The sequence below is a fragment of the Neltuma alba genome, unplaced genomic scaffold, assembly GCF_004799145.2.
Source record: "Neltuma alba isolate B1F8T4 unplaced genomic scaffold, ASM479914v2 tig00011913_pilon, whole genome shotgun sequence".
Lineage (NCBI taxonomy): Eukaryota > Viridiplantae > Streptophyta > Magnoliopsida > Fabales > Fabaceae > Neltuma > Neltuma alba.
In genome coordinates this window covers 304,723-326,159 of record NW_021636507.1, presented here as the reverse complement: position 1 = coordinate 326,159, position 21,437 = coordinate 304,723, and the positions used below count along the sequence as shown (strand labels likewise).

Here is a 21,437-nt window from a genome sequence, read left to right as displayed (position 1 = left end):
TAAATCTCAACAATAATATGACCTTAACATCCCTCAATTAATTTTTATAAATATATTAATCTTATATCTTATAAATATATATACACATATTAATTATTCATTAATTATATTATCTTATGTATTATTAATTATGTTGGTAAAAAATATATTATTAACAATTTTATTCCTTCAAATTAAAATATATCATAAAATCTATCTTTTATGTAATTATCATATTAACTTATGTCTTTTTTAGTAATTTGTATATATAAAAAGTGCTTCTAATAAGAACTATCCAAACACTTCACTTCTCAGAATCATTTTTTCACAAAATCTATTCTTCCAAAATTTATTCTCCCTAGAATCTATTCTCCAGGAGCTATTCTCCAAACCATGGTTTGGTTTCATCCAAACACCTCCTAAATGATTTATTCATTAATGGTGCCCTAGGTACAAATGTATAATATAACATGACAGCTAAGCACTTTTAACTAACAGATTTAGTTACATACAGCTGCCTAACTACTTTGACAATTCAACTAATACTCTGACATTACGAAGTTTCATATTACTGCCTTTGATCCTAATTATAAGATCTAATTGACTAATTTGGGGAGATTAAGGAACTTAGTTAAGTTAGTTATTTATAATGAATAACTATTATTTTTCTTAAAATATCCTTACTAATCAAATTTGTTATCTAGAACTACCATTATTAAAGGATTATCCTAGAAAAAAAGATAAATATGAAAGACAAAATAGATTAGGGTCGTATATTTAAAACAAAAATAAAGTCAAACAAAATCTTATATTAAGGACCGGGGGTAGTATAATTCCAAGACAGGCTTTCAAAAAAAGACGAAAACTGATAAAGTTAAGGAAATATTATATACGAAGCTTCGTGGTGGACTGGTGGCATAGTTTTGATCCCTTAATAAGACAATTGGTGACATATTCGCTACAACTTCGACCCTTCATTCTCTCTTCTTCCTTTAGCCTTCGCTTAAGATTAGCTCCGAGGGTCGTCGATCGCATCGTAATCATGGAACATCGAGCACCATCTTTTTCTATCACTTACAAATGGACTTATGATGTGTTCCTTAGTTTTTATGGTGATGATACTCGCTTAGGCTTCACCAGCTATCTCTACCATGCTCTGCATCAAAGTGGAATTCATGCCTTTCTCGATGATGAATTCATTAGGATCGGAGAAAATATCACACCCGCGCTTTTCGAAGCTATACAAGAATCAAGAATAGCCATCATAGTTTTCTCAGAAAACTATGCAAACTCAACATTTTGTTTGCAAGAACTTGAAAAGATTCTGGAGTGCTTCAAGGAAGAGAGTCGGTTGATATATCCAGTATTTTATTATGTGGATCCATCAGAACTACGACGTCCCAGAGGAAGCTATGCAAAAGCATTGGCTCGACTGGAGAAAAGATTCAAAGACAATAGGCTCCAGGTGGAAAAATGGCGGCTTGCTTTATCTCAAGCTGCTGAACTCAAAGGCTGTCATCTCAAACCCAAGTATATCTCCTCACTCTTTTCATTCATCATTATTATTATGAGTACAGTTAATTACAATATTTCATCTTACAACAACATACCCATACTCTATGCTGGCCAGTTCGGTTCCGTTTTTGTCGGTTTAAAAATATGCTGATTTTTTCTTTGAAAGCTCAACAAAGAACTTGCTTTTAATTTTATTTTCCTAGAAAAGAGAAACAGTTACTCTACACATGCCATATTCCTCCCAATATTTAGGGTGGCTGAATTCCATTAACTAGGTAGAGCACAATTAATTTACACTTACTGGTGTATGAAAACACTCACCATTTACACAATAAACTTAATACTTTTTTAATAATCGGGACTGAATTTAAAATAATGTCACAACACTCATATTTCATCATCTACAATGTGAGGATTGAAACTATATCTTATTGGGAGGAATAGGAAGTGCAGCCAAGTCTTTATACATACAATTGACAATTCTTTATGTTTAGTTTGACTAAAAGCGAACTTCTTACAAATTGGTCAGGATTGCAAATGAACAAGAGTGTATTACAAGGATCACTGATGAAATTGCTGCTAAGATTAACCAGCAGCGTTTGCACATTACAGATTATCAGGTTGGGATTGTGCCTCGAGCCAAGGAAGTTATCTCTTGTTTAGATCTTTGGTCTACTGAAGAAAAAAAAATGATAGGAATTTGGGGAGCTGGGGGAATAGGTAAATCCACTATTGCAAGAGCTATATATAATTCCATTGCTGATCATTTTGAAGGCTTATGTTTTCTTTCTAATGTAAGAAAACATTCTCAAAATCCAACTGATTTGTCACATCTTCAAGAGACATTATTAAGTACATTAGTTAAGGAGAAAGATCTCAAATTGGGTGACTATCATGAAGGAATACCAATAATAGAACATAGGCTTAGTAAGAAGAAGATTCTTTTGATTCTTGACGATGTTGACAAATTAGAACAATTAAAAGCACTTGCTGGAAGTTGTAACTGGTTTGGTTGTGGAAGTAGAATCATCATCACAACCAGAAATAAGAAATTATTAGTAAGTCATGGTGTTACAAGCATTTATGATGTCAAGGAATTAGATGATAAGGAATCTCTTAAGTTGCTTAGTTGGCATGCCTTTGAAAAAGAAAACGTGGATTCCAACTATATGGAGGTTTGCAATCATGCCATAAATTATTCGTGCGGTTTTCCATTAGTTTTAGAAGTGATTGGTTCTAACTTGCGCGGTGAAGGAGTTAATATCTGGAGGTCTGCATTGGATCAGTTTAAAAGCATTCCGCATGAAAGTATTTTGGGTGCCTTCAAATTAAGCTATGACACTTTAGGAGAAGTGGAGAAACAAGTTTTCCTTGACTTGGCTTGTTTTTTCAATTATGAGAAATTAGCACTTGTCAATGATATGTTGCTATGTGTTCGTGGAATCCGATTAGAATATGCTATTAAAGTGTTGACTGATAAATCCCTAATAAAGATTGAGCGAGATTGTGTAATAATGCATGACTTGATAGAAGGTATAGGTAAAGAGATTGTTCGACAAGAATCATCATATGAGCCTGGTGGACGTAGTAGACTATGGTTCTACAAAGACGTTCTTCATGTCTTACAACAAGACACGGTAAGATAACCAACATGCATTTTCATTTTCTCAAAAAAAGAATTATAATGATTCATAACATCTAAATTTTGAAATTTATTGTGCGTGCTTTTCATTTTGGAAGGGGACTCACCAAATTGAAGCCATAGTTCTAGACTTACCTGAAAGCATAGAAGTACAATGGAGTGGAGAGGCATTCATGAAAATGAAAAATCTAAAAATGCTTGTGATAAGAAAAGCATGCTTCTCTGAATGTCCCAAATATCTGCCAAGGAGTTTGAAGTGGTTAGAATGGAAGGGGTATTCTTTCAAATTTTTACCATCTTTGTGCCCAACTGAGCTTGTCTATCTTGACTTGTCCTTTAGTTATTGTGAATTGCTCCAACCATTTGACAAGGTGAGTATATAGGTACCCTAATACTTTTACTTTTGTGTTTTTTTTGGCCTAATTATAAAAAGTAAATTGATATTTGTGTTGCAGGTGTTTCACAATATAAGTTGTATGAATTTAAGAAATTGCAAATTTTTGCAGCAAATACCTGACTTGTCTGGAGCTTCTAATTTAAGAGAATTGTGGCTTGATGGTTGCACAAATTTAATTGGAATTCATGATTCAGTGGGGGTGTTTAAATCAATTGAGAGAATTGAGCGCTATGCGATGCAAAAATTTGAAGATTTTGCCAACTTGCCTTAAGTTGACCTTTCTTAAGCATCTCAACCTCTTTGGTGTTCAAGTCTTCAGAGATTTCCAGAAGTATTAGTCATCATGGAAGAAATGAAAACACTTGACTTAGACAAGACAGCAATTACTGAATTGCCATCTTCAATTTGCAATCTTATTGGACTTGAAATCTTGCACATGGAAGAGTGTCCTAATCTTATGCAACTACCAGCTAGCATTTGTACATTACCAAACCTTTGGAAACTGACAGCAAATTTTTGTGAAGGAATGAGTCATTTTAAGATGTGTGAAGGTGGAGGTGAAGCAAGCGTAGGTTGCTCAACAATGGCATTGAAAATGGAACGACTTTTTTTCTCAAATTGCAATTTATCAGATGATTCTCTTGCTGTCTGTCTTGCTAACTTCACTAATATGATACATTTAGATCTGAGTTTTAACAATTTCACAATTCTTCCAGAATGTATCAAAGAGTATCACAATTTGAAATATCTTTTGTTGGATAATTGCAACAAACTTGAGCATATTGGAGGGATGCCACCAAACTTGGAAAAATTTAGTGCCATACGTTGCACATCATTGACTAAATTATCCAAAAACAAAGTAATGGAGCAGGTATCTCCAACCCCCCAAGCCCTCTCTCTATGATTATATTCTTTTCTTATTACTTATGTGTTTGTGATTTTTTTTGTCTTTTTGGCAATATGCAATTGGCAGGCAATAAGCTTTCAATCTGGGAAAAGAAACTTTATTTTACCTGGAGAAAAATTTCCAAAAGGGCTCCATAAGTATAGTCGGAAATTTGTGTCATTTGGGTTCGTAACATGCTCCCAACGACTTTTCTCTGGATTCTTGTTAAAGATGACCAGGATTATGTCTACAGTTGTCAATTCTCTGTGGACATTGATGGGGCCATCGGGTTGGGTATTTCTTCTATGTGGAGTTCATTGTCACCAATAAAGACGAATCATTTTTATATATGTGATATGCAAAGCATGATTCACAACACTAAACTCCCCATTACAAATGAGTGGAGTCAAGTGAAGGTTTCCATTGAGAGCAAAACACAGGAAACAGAAGGCAAAAAAAAAAATTTACTTTGGAGTTCATGTATATGATCTGCAAAGCAACTTGGAAAATATTAAATTCGTGCGACCCGCGGATTACTCAACAAAAGGTATTTTCCCTTCCCCCGTCTCTTTATTATACTATTGATATTCTTATTTTAACGCTTGTAACTTCAATTCGTCATCGACTTATGCTCCTTTTTTATTTTTTATTTTTTTGACTTTTGGAAAAACTCAAAGAATATGACTATAACCGGGGGACAAAGGAAAACATAACCGTTGTTCCTCTCTCCCAATTTTTCCTCCTCAATCTCCTTATATTCTCATACCTTTTCCCACACACTCTCTTTCCCTTGGTCTAGCTGTGTGCCGAGCTTGTTGGAGGATATATATTTAAGGAAAGATTAGTAAGAAATCTCATAATAAGAACTTAACTAGTAATTGATTTCATTTAGGAAGAATTGTACTAAAGCCCCACATAATTGAAATAATTGCAGAGAAATCCTAACACAACCTGAAATTACTCTGCATGACCAAGGAATTAATTGGAAATTATTTTTTATTTTAAATTACTAAAATGCTCTGCAATTATTAAAAAGAAAAGCTCCCACCACCGCTGAAGACCTGGCGCGGCAGCGCCAACATTAGAACTTTTTTTTTTTTTTGGGGTCAACCAATGAGATTAGAACTTCTACTTGTTGAGCACAGTCTCTTATTTGCATATACTATTTGCATCATCTATACTGCATTAGCAAAATTGCCTATTTTAATATTATTTGCAATATTTACCAAATATATTGTTTACCATAACATATATACTGCTTTTAATATGCATCCTAACACATACATACATAAATACATATATTTTTCATATGCACAATATTTTTTCAAAAATATTTATGGAATAATTTATTTCTCATAGATACACATATCTTTTTGCTAGGAAATCATATTACATTAGAGAGTTTTTTGAAGCATCAATTTGTTCCTATTTATAGGAGATTCCAATAACCTATCTAAAATGGCCACAAAAAAAAACCTATCTAAAATATTTATCACTATTTTTTATTCTCACTATAAGACTGTAAGAGCCAGTTAATTAATTTGGATAATATATTAAGGAAGCAAGGTTAGTTGATTATAACAAATGTGACATAATCTCCTTAAAATATCCCTATATAACATTAGATTATTTATCAATTTATAAGTTAGGTAAATTATTTTGAAAAAAATAATGAATAAAAAAATTAAGATCTTATATTTATAATCAAATCTAACTCTCAAATTGACTTTTATATTAAGTGTTAAAGGGAGTATTACGTTTTATTTTTGTCCTGTTTATTATTGTACCAATATTAATTAGTCAAGCTCCATTAGTTGTTCAAGCCGCCCTTGTTTATAACACAATCTCGTAGGAGCATAAATTTTTATTTACCATTCTGCAGCTTATAATTATTATAATTTTATTGTTACTATTAATGTTGCTACAACAGTGACCATGATCAATCGCAACTTAAGTTTCATTCTATATTTTTAACATTTTCAAGGTTAAAAAAAAAATCTATATTTTTAACATTTTAGAGATGTTTATGTAGTTCTTACTTTAGTGTTTCTCAATGTTTATTTCTATTTTCATGGACAGAGATATGTGTCAAGCACAAGTTTAAGTGTTATCAGGATTTACAAATTTCGGAAGATGGCGGTTATATTTGGTCAGGAGGTCGTTCCTACGACAACTTGATTGACTTGTGCCTGACAGATTGCAACAGATGTCGGAGAATTCCTGCACTTCGCCATCTACCTTCTCTGAGGTCCTTAAGAATTGAGAGATTACAAAGTGTGGTGACTGTGGGTTCTGAGTTTTTCAAGGCTGCAAATGATTGTGCTTCACTTATAGTACCGTTTCCCTCCCTTGAAACCCTTCATTTTGAAGATATGATCTCCTGGCAACAATGGCATTCTATTGATATGCAAGCTTTTCCTAAACTCCGCTTTCTTAACTTTGTTGATTGCCCCAAATTAGTTGGAAATTTACCCCCCCAACTTCTTTCTTTAGAGGGTCTGAGAATTATGTCATGTCCACTGCTTGCTTCTTCTATCCCAAAGTGTCCAAACATTCACGAGTTAGAAATAATTAAAAGTGAAAATGTAGTGTTGCAAGAGCAAGAATTACCACCTTCCCTACGCCGTCTGGCAATTTCAAGCGCGCACATGTTGGGTCCTCTGTCTGAAAAGTCGCATATTGAAGATTTAACGGTGGATTGTTCTGATGCTGTGCCATCTCCAGTGATTCATATTCCCCCTTCAGTGAAACAGTTAGACGTGAGAAACTGTGGAAATCTCAAGGCTTGTTTGGTTTCAAAGGCACCTCTTCTTCATCTCCGAAAGATTTCCATTTACAAATGCAAGTTTCTGCCGTCCTTGTTTGATGACATGGAACGTCTTGTCCCAAATTTAAAAGAGCTAAGCATAGAAGGATGTCCAGAAATGGAGCCATTTTTAGCAAGGTCCTTACCATCCAGTTTAAAACGGCTTGAGATAAGAGGGTGTGACAAATTATTGTCATGTCATACACTATGGCGTCGCCTTCCAACTATCACTGAGCTTCTCGTCTCTACTCTATCTGACACATTGCATTGCACAGGACTTCAGCATCTAAACTCTCTTCAACTACTAGAAATTGTGGATTCTTTCAGCCTTGAGAAACTAGAAGGAGGAATGCTGCCTCCTTCTCTACATTGGCTCCACATTAGGGATTGCGGGCTTCTTGAAGGACCATGTCGCAACAAGGATGAGAAAATTTGGCCCAAAATCTCCCACGTTCCATACATCAGTTTAAATGAAAAGTATTTAAGGTGCACTGATATGATCTCTTACTCCAATTACTGGTTTAATATTCAGTATTCCATTTTGCTATTACATGCAAGCAGACAAGGGAGTGCTTCCATGTAAAATGTTCCTCGCTATTTAATTATATGATTCGCTGAATCCACCAAAAATTATAATAATACTATTACTCTTCTTTTGTGGCGGAGTGAAATTAGTTTCTAAGGCACTTTTTCGTATTCTTGGTATTTTTCTTCACTCTGAACCCCTTCAAGCATGGCTTCTTTTCCCTGAAAATTTTGTTGCTACTTAATTCTTCATTGACTTCAAATCGTTTCATTTAATTGTTATTATATATACTCCCTTCCAAGCCAACAAGTAACTGCAATTTATTCAAGTACTTCTTGAAAAATGAGTATATACTAATTATTCTCAGATACGTCGTCATTCAAAATGCTGTGCAACCTAGTGCACAAATTATCTTGTGATTACATTTAAAATGAATGTTTTTGTTTTTAATTATTATTTTTCTTTGTACTTAAAACAGTTTACCTTGGGTGGAACTATTATTAGTTGGGGGTGTGTGTGTGTGTGTGTGTAAAACAAGGGTGTTCTCCTGGGTGCAGGAATGGAGATTCAGATTCAGATTCAGTGAACTCCTCGGAGGATGAAGGTAGTTATTGATCCTTTTTCTTTAATGATGTGTTGTCACTGATACTGTCTTCATATTGTATCCTTAGTGTTATTTTAAAATGTTACTATCTCTAATCCGTATTATAATCACCATAACAACTTTACATAAGTTAATGAAGTTAGTTAAAATTAATTATTTATTGTAAAATATTAAAATTACACTCAATAAAAGTCATTAGTTAAAGGAGCTTCGTTACTTAGGAAGTTTTATAATTAGATAGGAATATTGGGCTGAAAAACTTAATGCTTCAAACAAAACACATATTATGTTATATAAAACAGGTACTCATAAGAAGAATAGGAAGCTTAAAGAATATATTATTATGATAAGGAAGTACTACTGAAATAAGTAATGGAATAAATTACTGGTAAAAAAAAAGTAATGGAATAAATTAAATAAAAGTTAATGAGATCATTAAGAAGTTACCTTCATACCGTGGTTCTCTTTTCTTTCTTATTTTTACAGGTTGTAATTCGTCATGAACTTATTTCTTTATTTTTGTCATTTTATTCGTCATGGACTTGTAATTACTTTGTATTTATTTCTCTTTATCCTTTCCTTGGCCTTCAGCTTTCTTCCTCTCCCAATTTTTTCCTCTCAATCTCCCAATTCTCTCATTTCATTTTAGCCTTCCCCTCTCTCTGTTGCTCATCGCCAATGATGAGCACGTAATTTCCACTGTCCAGTGTGTTGGGAATATTTTTAAAATGAAAAGCTGTATTTTTTGGAAAGTCATATACTTAAGTAAATTTGTTAAATTAATAAATTTATATGGAGGGTTGTGTCCTATAAATTAATATATTAATATGAGAGTTTGCGTCTTCATATAAATTAATATATATTTATATGAAGAGTTGTATAGGTAGTTACAATACTAAAAGATACCAAAGTTAGTTTCTAAAGACACATAGAAAGGTATGATAACCACCACTTGGTGGAAGGTTATGTCATTTTTTTAAGGCAATCTTACATAATAAAAAGTATGACTCTTCATGGAAAGGATATTAAATATCTTTTAGTTATTTAAATTATGTTGGTTTATGAATCAACATATGGTTAGGACTTTTAGTTGAAGAGATATTGGTCTAAGAGGCATCTTTGCAAGGAATCACTTCATGATCTATATAAACCCCTCACCATCAATCCATTTAGACAAAAAGAAAGGAGACGCTACACAAACATACAACAAGATTAAACTTGTTTCCTTTATCTTTGAATACAAGCAAAGATAAAGTCAAATTCTTAATTTGTAAAAGTCATTGTTTTCTTGGCTTGAACTTTGATAATGCAATTGATGTTCAAGGATATTCAATCTACCTGTAGAGAATTCACCAATCAACCTAACTTGTATCCTATAATATTAATAGGTGAGGGCGAATTGAGCCTAAAAAAATGTTGGCCATACCTTAAAGATATTGTGCATCACTTTCTTCCTTATCTCTTCTTATACTCTTTGTAGAATCATTTCCGCACACAGTGAATATCGAATTGGATTGACTTCTAGATGTGTAGCCTGGCCTGTGTTCGTAGTCCGTGAAACATGATTTCTTAGAAAGCCTTGCATGCAATTAGCTTTTGCAAACCTAATAAATTATCCTGTTTTCATTAAAATTTTATGTTATAACATGTCGTCAAAGCATAAAATTTATTTAAAATTGCTCATTTGCTACAAGCTTTGGCCAATTTGTAACTTATTATTATAAGGGTAAAATACCTCAACATCCCCTTTATTTAACCTAATGCGCAGTTTGGTAGTAAGGAATTAAAGGCTGGGAAGTGGAAGTGGAACCATACTTTTGGCAATTTGTTATCATGGAACTCAATTCCTGACTTCCATCAAAATCGATGGAAGTGAGTTCCTTGCCTACCCCCATGGAACTTTTAGTTCCAATCCCAGTTCCATGAGGCTTTTTCCTTCCTTGCCCTTTGCTCTTTCTCCTTCCCTTTATAACATTAGATTATTTATCAATTTATAAGTTAGGTAAATTATTTTGAAAAAAATAATGAATAAAAAAATTAAGATCTTATATTTATAATCAAATCTAACTCTCAAATTAACTTTTATATTAAGTGTTAAAGGGAGTATTACGTTTCATTTTTGCCCTGTTTATTATTGTACCAATATTAATTAGTCAAGCTCCATTAGTTGTTCAAGCCGCCCTTGTTTATAACACAATCTCGTAGGAGCATAAAATTTTTATTTACCATTCTGCAGCTTATAATTATTATAAATTTATTGTTACTATTAATGTTGCTACAACAGTGACCATGATCAATCGCAACTTAAGTTTCATTCTATATTTTTAACATTTTCAAGGTAAAAAAAAAATCTATATTTTTAACATTTTAGAGATGTTTATGTTGTTCTTACTTTAGTGTTTCTCAATGTTTATTTCTATTTTCATGGACAGACATATGTGTCAAGCACAAGTTTAAGTGTTATCAGGATTTACAAATTTCGGAAGATGGCGGTTATATTTGGTCAGGAGGTCGTTCCTACGACAACTTGATTTACTTGTGCCTGACAGATTGCAACAGATGTCGTAGAATTCCTGCACTTCGCCATCTACCTTCTCTGAGGTCCTTAAGAATTGAGAGATTACAAAGTGTGGTGACTGTGGGTTCTGAGTTTTTCAAGGCTGCAAATGATTGTGCTTCACTTATAGTACCGTTTCCCTCCCTCGAAACCCTTCATTTTGAAGATATGATCTCCTGGCAACAATGGCATTCTATTGATATGCAAGCTTTTCCTAAACTCCGCTTTCTTAACTTTGTTGATTGCCCCAAATTAGTTGGAAATTTACCCCCCCAACTTCTTTCTTTAGAGGGTCTGAGAATTATGTCATGTCCACTGCTTGCTTCTTCTATCCCAAAGTGTCCAAACATTCACGAGTTAGAAATAATTAAAAGTCCAAATGTAGTGTTGCAAGAGCAAGAATTACCACCTTCCCTACGCCGTCTGGCAATTTCAAGCGCGCACATGTTGGGTCCTCTGTCTGAAAAGTCGCATATTGAAGATTTAACGGTGGATTGTTCTGATGCTGTGCCATCTCCAGTGATTCATATTCCCCCTTCAGTGAAACAGTTAGACGTGAGAAACTGTGGAAATCTCAAGGCTTGTTTGGTTTCAAAGGCACCTCTTCTTCATCTCCGAAAGATTTCCATTTACAAATGCAAGTTTCTGCCGTCCTTGTTTGATGACATGGAACGTCTTGTCCCAAATTTAAAAGAGCTAAGCATAGAAGGATGTCCAGAAATGGAGCCATTTTTAGCAAGGTCCTTACCATCCAGTTTGAAACGGCTTGAGATAAGAGGGTGTGACAAATTATTGTCATGTCATACACTATGGCGTCGCCTTCCAACTATCACTGAGCTTCTCGTCTCTACTCTATCTGACACATTGCATTGCACAGGACTTCAGCATCTAAACTCTCTTCAACTACTAGAAATTGTGTATTCCTGCAGCCTTGAGGAACTAGAAGGAGGAATGCTGCCTCCTTCTCTACATTGGCTCCACATTAGGGATTGCGGGCTTCTTGAAGGACCATGTCGCAACAAGGATGAGAAAATTTGGCCCAAAATCTCCCACGTTCCATACATCAGTTTAAATGAAAAGTATTTAAGGTGCACTGATATGATCTCTTACTCCAATTACTGGTTTAATATTCAGTATTCCATTTTGCTATTACATGCAAGCAGACAAGGGAATGCTTCCATGTAAAATGTTCCTCGCTATTTAATTATATGATTCGCTGAATCCACCAAAAATTATAATAATACTATTACTCTTCTTTTGTGGCGGAGTGAAATTAGTTTCTAAGGCACTTTTTCGTATTCTTGGTATTTTTCTTCACTCTGCACCCCTTCAAGCATGGCTTCTTTTCCCTGAAAATTTTGTTGCTACTTAATTCTTCATTGACTTCAAATCGTTTCATTTAATTGTTATTATATATACTCCCTTCCAAGCCAACAAGTAACTGCAATTTATTCAAGTACTTCTTGAAAAATGAGTATATACTAATTATTCTCAGATACGTCGTCATTCAAAATGCTGTGCAACCTAGTGCACAAATTATCTTGTGATTACATTTAAAATGAATGTTTTTGTTTTTAATTATTATTTTTCTTTGTACTTAAAACAGTTTACCTTGGGTGGAACTATTATTAGTTGGGGGTGTGTGTGTGTGTGTGTGTGTGTAAAACAAGGGTGTTCTCCTGGGTGCAGGAATGGAGATTCAGATTCAGATTCAGTGAACTCCTCGGAGGATGAAGGTAGTTATTGATCCTTTTTCTTTAATGATGTGTTGTCACTGATACTGTCTTCATATTGTATCCTTAGTGTTATTTTAAAATGTTACTATCTCTAATCCGTATTATAATCACCATAACAACTTTACATAAGTTAATGAAGTTAGTTAAAATTAATTATTTATTGTAAAATATTAAAATTACACTCAATAAAAGTCATTAGTTAAAGGAGCTTCGTTACTTAGGAAGTTTTATAATTAGTTAGGAATATTGGGCTGAAAAACTTAATGCTTCAAACAAAACACATATTATGTTATATAAAACAGGTACTCATAAGAAGAATAGGAAGCCTAAAGAATATATTATTATGATAAGGAAGTACTACTGAAATAAGTAATGGAATAAATTAAATAAAAGTTAATGAGATCATTAAGAAGTTACCTTCATACCGTAGTTCTCTTTTCTTTCTTATTTTTACAGGTTGTAATTCGTCATGAACTTATTTCTTTATTTTTGTCATTTTATTCGTCATGGACTTGTAATTACTTTGTATTTATTTCTCTTTATCCTTTCCTTGGCCTTCAGCTTTCTTCCTCTCCCAATTTTTCCCTCTCAATCTCCCAATTCTCTCATTTCATTTTAGCCTTCCCCTCTCTCTGTTGCTCATCACCAATGATGAGCACGTAATTTCCACTGTCCAGTGTGTTGGGAATATTTTTAAAATGAAAAGCTGTATTTTTTGGAAAGTCATATACTTAAGTAAATTTGTTAAATTAATAAATTTATATGGAGGGTTGTGTCCTATAAATTAATATATTAATATGAGAGTTTGCGTCTTCATATAAATTAATATATATTTATATGAAGAGTTGTATAGGTAGTTACAATACTAAAAGATACCAAAGTTAGTTTCTAAAGACACATAGAAAGGTATGATAACCACCACTTGGTGGAAGGTTATGTCATTTTTTTAAGGCAATCTTACATAATAAAAAGTATGACTCTTCATGGAAAGGATATTAAATATCTTTTAGTTATTTAAATTATGTTGGTTTATGAATCAAATATGGTTAGGACTTTTAGTTGAAGAGATATTGGTCTAAGAGGCATCTTTGCAAGGAATCACTTCATGATCTATATAAACCCCTCACCATCAATCCATTTAGACAAAAAGAAAGGAGACGCTACACAAACATACAACAAGATTAAACTTGTTTCCTTTATCTTTGAATACAAGCAAAGATAAAGTCAAATTCTTAATTTGTAAAAGTCATTGTTTTCTTGGCTTGAACTTTGATAATGCAATTGATGTTCAAGGATATTCAATCTACCTGTAGAGAATTCACCAATCAACCTAACTTGTATCCTATAATATTAATAGGTGAGGGCGAATTGAGCCTAAAAAAATGTTGGCCATACCTTAAAGATATTGTGCATCACTTTCTTCCTTATCTCTTCTTATACTCTTTGTAGAATCATTTCCGCACACAGTGAATATCGAATTGGATTGACTTCTAGATGTGTAGCCTGGCCTGTGTTCGTAGTCCGTGAAACATGATTTCTTAGAAAGCCTTGCATGCAATTAGCTTTTGCAAACCTAATAAATTATCCTGTTTTCATTAAAATTTTATGTTATAACATGTCGTCAAAGCATAAAATTTATTTAAAATTGCTCATTTGCTACAAGCTTTGGCCAATTCGTAACTTATTATTATAAGGGTAAAATACCTCAACATCCCCTTTATTTAACCTAATGCTCAGTTTGGTAGTAAGGAATTAAAGGCTGGGAAGTGGAAGTGGAACCATACTTTTGGCAATTTGTTATCATGGAACTCAGTTCCTGACTTCCATCAAAATCGATGGAAGTGAGTTCCTTGCCTACCCCCATGGAACTTAGTTCCAATCCCAGTTCCATGAGGCTTTTTCCTTCCTTGCCCTTTGCTCTTTCTCCTTCCCTTCACCACCACCAACAACAACGGTCCTCCACAGTGACGGTGGCGAGGACGGTGGTGAGGATGATGATGACAGAAGATGGCAACGACTCTGACGTGGATGACAGAGGACGACAACGACTCCGACATGGATGACAAAAGACGGCAACGACTCTAACAAGGATGACAGCAGACAGTCACGACTCCAGCAAAGACGACAGAAGACATAGACTCTGGTGAGGACAATGGCCTTCATCGTCTCTCCACCTTCTTCAGCCTCTTTCTTCTATCATCAGCAAAAACTTTTCCCCTCTTTCATTGCCTCCCATTCTTTCGTGAAATGAAATAAAGAACTGCAATTAAGAAAACAAAAGACATAGATCGACAGAGAAAAGGACAGCTTCCTAGGCTTCTTAGGCCTGCCATAGATCCATTGGCAGATGACTACTTCTTCACCGTCTACTCCTTTAAACTCTCACAAGCTGGAAATGGTGGGTGTGTAAATAAGATTAGGTTCTTGCCTAATCTTTGTACAAATCTAAAATGGATCAAGACTAGTTTTACATTATAATGCGTTTTTTTTTTTAAATTTTATTTAGATCACTACATGGTGCGTGCTGTGTCTACTTTAGCCGGCAGTGATTTTTATTTTCAATGATGGATCATGGATAGTGGAGGGTTCAGGCGGTGGAAATTTTTTTTGTGGGGAAGGGTATCTTAGTAATTTCTCATTTTAATTACATATATAAATTACAAATAATACATCACTTCCCAGGACATACCAAACACACTTTAAATTTCATTTCCTCTTCCATTTCCACTTCCAGTTCCATTTCTACTTCCACTTCCAATTCCATAAAAACTCTTCCATCATACCAAACAGGGTATAAGTTACAGGAGTTCCTTTTTATTTTGAAAACCTATATAAACCTCCCTTAAAATCAAAGTATATATTGTGCAAACCTTCCTTCTAGTATTGAGATTCAATTTTCATCCACCGAACTATTAGGTGACTATTAAATTATATGATCGACTTATTATTTTGACCAAAATACCCCTCTTTAATGCAAATATTACTTAAGAATTATCATTTAATCACATATGATATATCTTTATTTAAAATTAAAAAAATAATTTAATACATATTTTAAATTTTTTGTCACTCTATTGAATGGATTGCCATATTATAAATTTAATTAATTTTATAAATACAAAATTTTATTTCATAATAAATTTAAATGTTTAATGTCGTTTGTTTATTAAAACTTACTTGTGATATAATTTTTTAAATATGTGTATTATCTGAAAATATTTTGTAATTATATATATGTATTTTCAATTAAATTATAAAGTTATGTCTTAATTTAGTAAAAATATTAAATAGATCATTCATAAATATTAATATTAAAAGATAAACTAGAAATTTAATACAATGAGAGGTAAAGCAGTAAATAAGATTTATTTTAATATTTTTTAATTAAAAAAGGATAACTAATTTGGCAGTTCTTAAAGTTTTATGAGATTTTGAATTGGGTCCTTTTAATTTTATTTCTTTTTATTGAATCCTTATATTTCATTCTGTTAGAGCTACTAGTCCTTTTGTTAATTAATCCTTCAAACACCGTTAATGATGATGAAAGAGAGTGACATGGCATTGAAGCGATTCTATAGATATCAATGCTTGCATTCGTCTCTCATCTTTTGAACCAGTTCGTCTCTGCCCGGTGAGAAGGAGGACTCTTCCTTCAACCGGTTCTACTCTTCCATTAACATTGGTGCCCTGCTTCTATGTTGTGCGTATTCCGACGGTGATGTTGCTGAAGACTTGCCACATTGGTGGGAGGTGTGGAATCTGTCAAATAAGAAATAAGTTGCCACTATCAAAATAAGCACATAGTGACAAATTAAATTACAAAGTTCGATGCCCAGCACCAATAATCTAATTGTTGAAACAATCCAACCAACAAATCTCAAGCTACGTACTGATATAAGGCTATTTTTTCCTGGTAGAAAATATTTCACTTGAACAGATTTTCAGAAAGAAATTAGCACTCAACAATCATTACCTTGAATTTGCTTCCAAGAGTTTCTTTTGTAGAATATAGGCCCTTTCAGCAGTTTTATTGATCTTCTTGCTTAAAAGAGATACAAGGTCATTAAATGAGTATGAGAAGGGGTATGATCTAGAGAACTTTGCTCAAGGTTCTTCTCTTGGGTCATACACATCTTTAATTATATAAGTGCCTATGTCGTCTTCCTTGTTAAAAACAGCTTTTAAGATTAAGATATTGTTAACTGTCGCCAGTTGAAGAAGAAGCCTTCCTGCTCCTAAATCGGTTTCCAGAGAGAGAGAGAGCCATGAGCTTTTTAGTGGCGGAGAGAGAACACGAGCATTAATTGATATCTATGGAGCCGCTTCAATGCCACCTGAATCTCTATTATCATAAGTAACAGTTTTTGGGAGGTTAATTAACAGAAGGACTTGAAGCTTTAACGAAACGAAGTATAAGGTTTTGATAAAAAAGAAATATAACTATAGGGATCTAATTCAAACTCTTTAGAAACTTTAAGGACTGTCAAATTAATTATCCCTTAAAAAAATACTCAAAGGATCTTTTCAGAATATTTTTTAAGAGTAATCAGAGTATTTTATTTTTATTATAATTAATATTGCTACAACTGCGACCATCACAAGTTTTTTTTAACCAGCACCACATCTTAAGTTTTATTCTATATTTTTAACATTTTTGAAATGTTTATGTTATCCTTACTCTAGTGTTTCTCAATATCTATTTCTATTTTCATGGACAGAGATATGTATCGAGCACCAGTTTGAATCTTATGAGGATTTAGAAATTTTGGAAGATGGCGGTTATAGGGGTACAACATATGCAGTTTGGTCATCAGGAGGTCTTTCCTACGACAACTTGATTATGTTGCGGCTGACTGATTGCAACAAGTGCTGGAGAATTCCTGCACTTGGACGACTACCTTCTCTGAGGTCCTTAAGAATTGAAAGATTACGAAGTGTGGTGATCGTGGGTTCTGAGTTTTTCAAGGCTGCAAATGATTGTGCTTCACTTAAAGTACCGTTTCCCTCCCTTGAAACCCTTCATTTTGAAGATATGATCTCCTGGCAACAATGGCATTCTATTGATATGCATGCTTTTTCTAAACTCCGCTTTCTTAGCTTTGTTGATTGCCCCAAATTAGTTGGACATTTACCCCCCCAACTTCTTTCTTTAGAGGGTTTGAGAATTATGTCATGTCCAATGCTTTCTTCTTCTATCCCAAAGTGTCCAAACATTCATGAGTTAGCTATAAATAAAAGTCCAAATGTAGTGTTGCAAGAGCAAGAATTACCACCTTCCCTACGCGGACCGGCAATTTCAGGTGGGCGCATGTTGGGGTCTCTGTTTGTAGAGTTGCATATTGAAGATTTAATTGTCTTGGATTGGTCTGACGCGGTGCCACCTCCAATGATTCATATTCCCCCATCAGTGAAACGGCTACTTATAGGAGACTGTGAAAATCTCAAGGCTTGTTTGGTTTCAAAGGCACCTCTTGTTCATCTCCGAAAGATTTCCATTTGCAATTGCAAGTTTCTGACGTCCTTGTTTGATGACATGGAAAGTCTTCTTCCAAATTTAAAAAGCTTATAATAGAAGGATGTCCAGAAATGGAGCCATTCTCACCAGGGTTGTTACCATCCAGTTTAAAACAACTTGAGATAATAAAGTGTGACAAGTTATTATCATGTCATGCGAAATGGCATCACCTTCCAACTATCATTAAGCTTGTCATCTCTACTGATTCTGACACATTGCATTGCATAGGGCTTCAACACCACCTCTCTTCAACAACTAGAGCTTCGATATTCTGACAAGCTTGAGAAAATAGAAGGAGGAATGATGCCTCCTTCCCTACTAATGCTCCACATTAGGGATTGCTCGCTTCTCGAAGAGCGATGCGTCGCCAAGGATAAGGAAATTTGGCCCAAAATCTCTCACGTTTCATACATCAGTTTAAATGGCTGGCGTTTCTGGTGCGTTGATCCCTTATTCCAAGTAATAGTTTGATATAAGTATCATATTTGCATATTATATGCAAGTAGAGAAGCTGGTAGTGTTTCCATATAAATTGTTTCTCAGTATTCAATTATCCGATTCGCTGAATCCTCCAATATTATTACTCTTCTTATGTGTATACAGATTCATTGGAGTGAAATTTACTTCTAAGACTCTTTTCTTATTTTTAGCATTTTTCTTTACTCTCAACTTCTTGAAACATGACTCTCTTTTGGTGGAAATTTTCTAGCTATTTAATTCTTCAATGCCTTCTTCAAATTCTTTCATTTATTAGTTCTTGTATATACACTCGATCACTACATTTTTTTCAAGTACTTTTTGAAAAAAATTAAAGGAGTACATTTATTATTCCCAGATACAACATTCAAAGTTCTCTCTCCAAGTTAGGGCACAAATTATCATGAGGTTATATTTCTAATGATTGAATTAATACAATTGCCACCTCCCAAACTTGTGCCTTCTCATTTTCCGCAGGGACTGGTTTGAGTATATTTTTGGAGACCAAGACATGAATGATGCAACAATCCTTGAAGACCACCAAGACAATGATGCAACAATCCTTGAAGACCAAACAATCCTTGAAGACCACCAAGACAATGATGCAACAATTCAGGTAATTGGGAATGAAAATCTCTCATTCTCTCCCTCTTAAAGAAATGAATACATATATAAATATATTTGTGTATATACATGTGTGACTACTCTGTATAAATTGAATTTAGCGGTCACAAACATTCCTTGCTAAAAATGTTCCTTCATGCTTTAGGTACAGCAGTCACCATCACCATCACCATCAAAGTCAAGGGCGATTATCAAATTTTTCAAAAGATGTTTATCTTTTCTTTAGTTTTTCCTTTGTTCTATTTTTGATGTTTTCTCCGTTTTTCTTTATATTTGTAAGACTTTTACTGTTATCCTATTTTTTTCTTGGGTTTTGATGTCTTGGAATTAGGATCTTAGGTAGTAGCCAGAAGGTCTCTTTTTTTCCCCTATTACTTGCATTTGTTTGTAGTGATATTTGATGTAACCATGCTATTTCTCCGCCGTACGTCCGTCCTTCTTTAAGAAAAAAAAGAAAAAAAACTCTTAATGGTTTTTTAAATTCTTTTACCATGCACGATTCCTTGATGGCTTGGAAATATTAGAAGTTATTTTAAGTTCTCAATAATGTTTTTCTCATGTCACATAAGTATTAGAAATGAATGATCAATTTAAATATTTTTATTCAAATACCTTCTTTTGGAAAATATGATAATATTAGCATAACAGATACTCCTCCGGTCCTTAATATAGGACCTAATTCTTAAGTTGGTTTTGGTCCTAAATATAAGACCCATTTCTCATATTTATCAATTTTCTCTAAATTACCCCTATAGATACTCTCTCAACCATAATTAAGTAGGAGAGGGAGATGGGGTATTAAGAAAAATGATTATGGTATTTTAGGAAAAATATGTCACTTTTCTTATAATTAACTAACTTACCTAACTTCCTTAATCTAATCAAATTAGTTAAATGGATCTTATATTAAAGACCGGAGGAGTATTTAATCTGTCGACAAGATTAAAAGATATTAACATCGGTTTCCCTTGCAGTGGTATAGGTTTCTCACTGCCTGCTAATAGCTAACTTTGCCACATGCTAATTGATTTGGAAGCCTTGATTTATTTGATTGATTTGTTTGACCATTGATTTGGTTGGACGAGTTGGTTTAGATTGGGGAATGGTTTTGATGGACTTCGCATGATGGCCATTCTTTCGTTCGTTGTTGAAGCGTGGTTTTATATGGTCACATTGCGTTTTCTTTTTTAGAAAAACGTGCTGAATATATACTATCCAATTGACTAATTTAAAAAGATTAAAAAAATTAAAAAGCTAATTTAATTATAGCATGTGTTATTTATAATTTTTATATTTATATGATGATTAAATTATATATTAATTTATAAGTTAGGCAAATTAAATGGAGATAGTATATATTTATAGTAAAAGTCCAGTCATCCGCTTGAGAGGGGAGAAAGAGTTCAGAGCGAAAGAAGACGACAAAGAAAAGAAAGAAGACGACAAAGAAAAGAGAAGACATTACAAAATTTATCATGCCTCAGCCATTCATTTGAAGCCCAATGTGAATGGCCCAATAATGATCTTTTTCAGGTTCAAGCCCATATTATTTGGATTTATTACAGTGTTGTTGATGCCAGAAAATGAGATTCATTGTCACTAGAGTTGGATCTAACAAAATGGGCTAATCTCCCATAACATGACTAATCAATGTTTGAATCTCTATTGGAAAATGATCCCACATCTAATATCCGACAGTACTTCGAAATAATATTGTTTCTAATAGGAAGATACTTATTTTTTAGCCCAAAAAAGAAAAGAAAAGGAGATTCATTGGTGTTGTACATTCTTTGCTTATTTTTGTTATTTCTTAATCATATTCGAAATGTGTTAGTGAGTAAACTATTAGGGTTTTGTAAATCTGATGTGTTAACTTTGACAGTCTAGTGCATCTTAAAGTAAAATCACTTCATTTCATTGCATTAATGAATTTCTTTTGGGCAAATAATGTGCACTTTTCATAAAGTATAACATCTCGTTTTTCCTTCTCATTTAGAATAATTATGATATATAGCAATTAAATATAATAAACTTGATAATGTTGACATACTTTAAAGAACAACTACTTCATAGAAATAAATTTCGAAATACTTAAAAAGTATGATAGCGTGAAATTTCATTAAGTAGATTTGAATCACTCAATTGTCCTGATGTTGAAGTAAATATTACATTG

General features: G+C 33.5%; 2 protein-coding genes across 2 annotated transcripts; both read left to right on the top strand.

Moving 5' to 3' along the window:
* The first annotated feature begins 1,021 nt into the window (after positions 1-1,021).
* On the top strand, positions 1,022-3,804 carry LOC114719351 (TMV resistance protein N-like). Its single transcript, XM_028904828.1, has 4 exons — positions 1,022-1,509; positions 2,024-3,131; positions 3,235-3,507; positions 3,643-3,804. Exons 1-4 carry the CDS (start codon positions 1,022-1,024, stop codon positions 3,802-3,804), a joined length of 2,031 nt encoding a protein of 676 aa, XP_028760661.1.
* A 72-nt stretch (positions 3,805-3,876) lies between these two features.
* Positions 3,877-21,161, top strand: LOC114719350 (uncharacterized). Its single transcript, XM_028904827.1, has 9 exons — positions 3,877-4,090; positions 6,499-7,711; positions 8,309-8,355; positions 10,788-12,000; positions 12,602-12,648; positions 17,367-18,103; positions 18,392-18,600; positions 19,118-19,256; positions 21,147-21,161. The coding sequence occupies exons 1-9, from the start codon at positions 3,877-3,879 to the stop codon at positions 21,159-21,161; spliced, it is 3,834 nt and encodes a 1,277-aa protein (XP_028760660.1).
* The last annotated feature ends 276 nt before the right edge of the window (positions 21,162-21,437 follow it).

Excerpts from the sequence above, each read along its gene's own strand:
- LOC114719350 (XM_028904827.1), top strand. The coding sequence starts at position 3,877 with ATGGAAGAAATGAAAACACTTGACTTAGACAAGACAGCAATTACTGAA. Across the intron at positions 8,356-10,787 it reads GAACTCCTCGGAGGATGAAG|ACATATGTGTCAAGCACAAG; the intron begins GTAGTTATTGAT and ends TTTCATGGACAG. Across the intron at positions 18,601-19,117 it reads TTAAATGGCTGGCGTTTCTG|GGACTGGTTTGAGTATATTT; the intron begins GTGCGTTGATCC and ends CATTTTCCGCAG.
- LOC114719351 (XM_028904828.1), top strand. The coding sequence starts at position 1,022 with ATGGAACATCGAGCACCATCTTTTTCTATCACTTACAAATGGACTTAT. Across the intron at positions 3,132-3,234 it reads ATGTCTTACAACAAGACACG|GGGACTCACCAAATTGAAGC; the intron begins GTAAGATAACCA and ends TCATTTTGGAAG. Across the intron at positions 3,508-3,642 it reads TGCTCCAACCATTTGACAAG|CAAATACCTGACTTGTCTGG; the intron begins GTGAGTATATAG and ends AAATTTTTGCAG.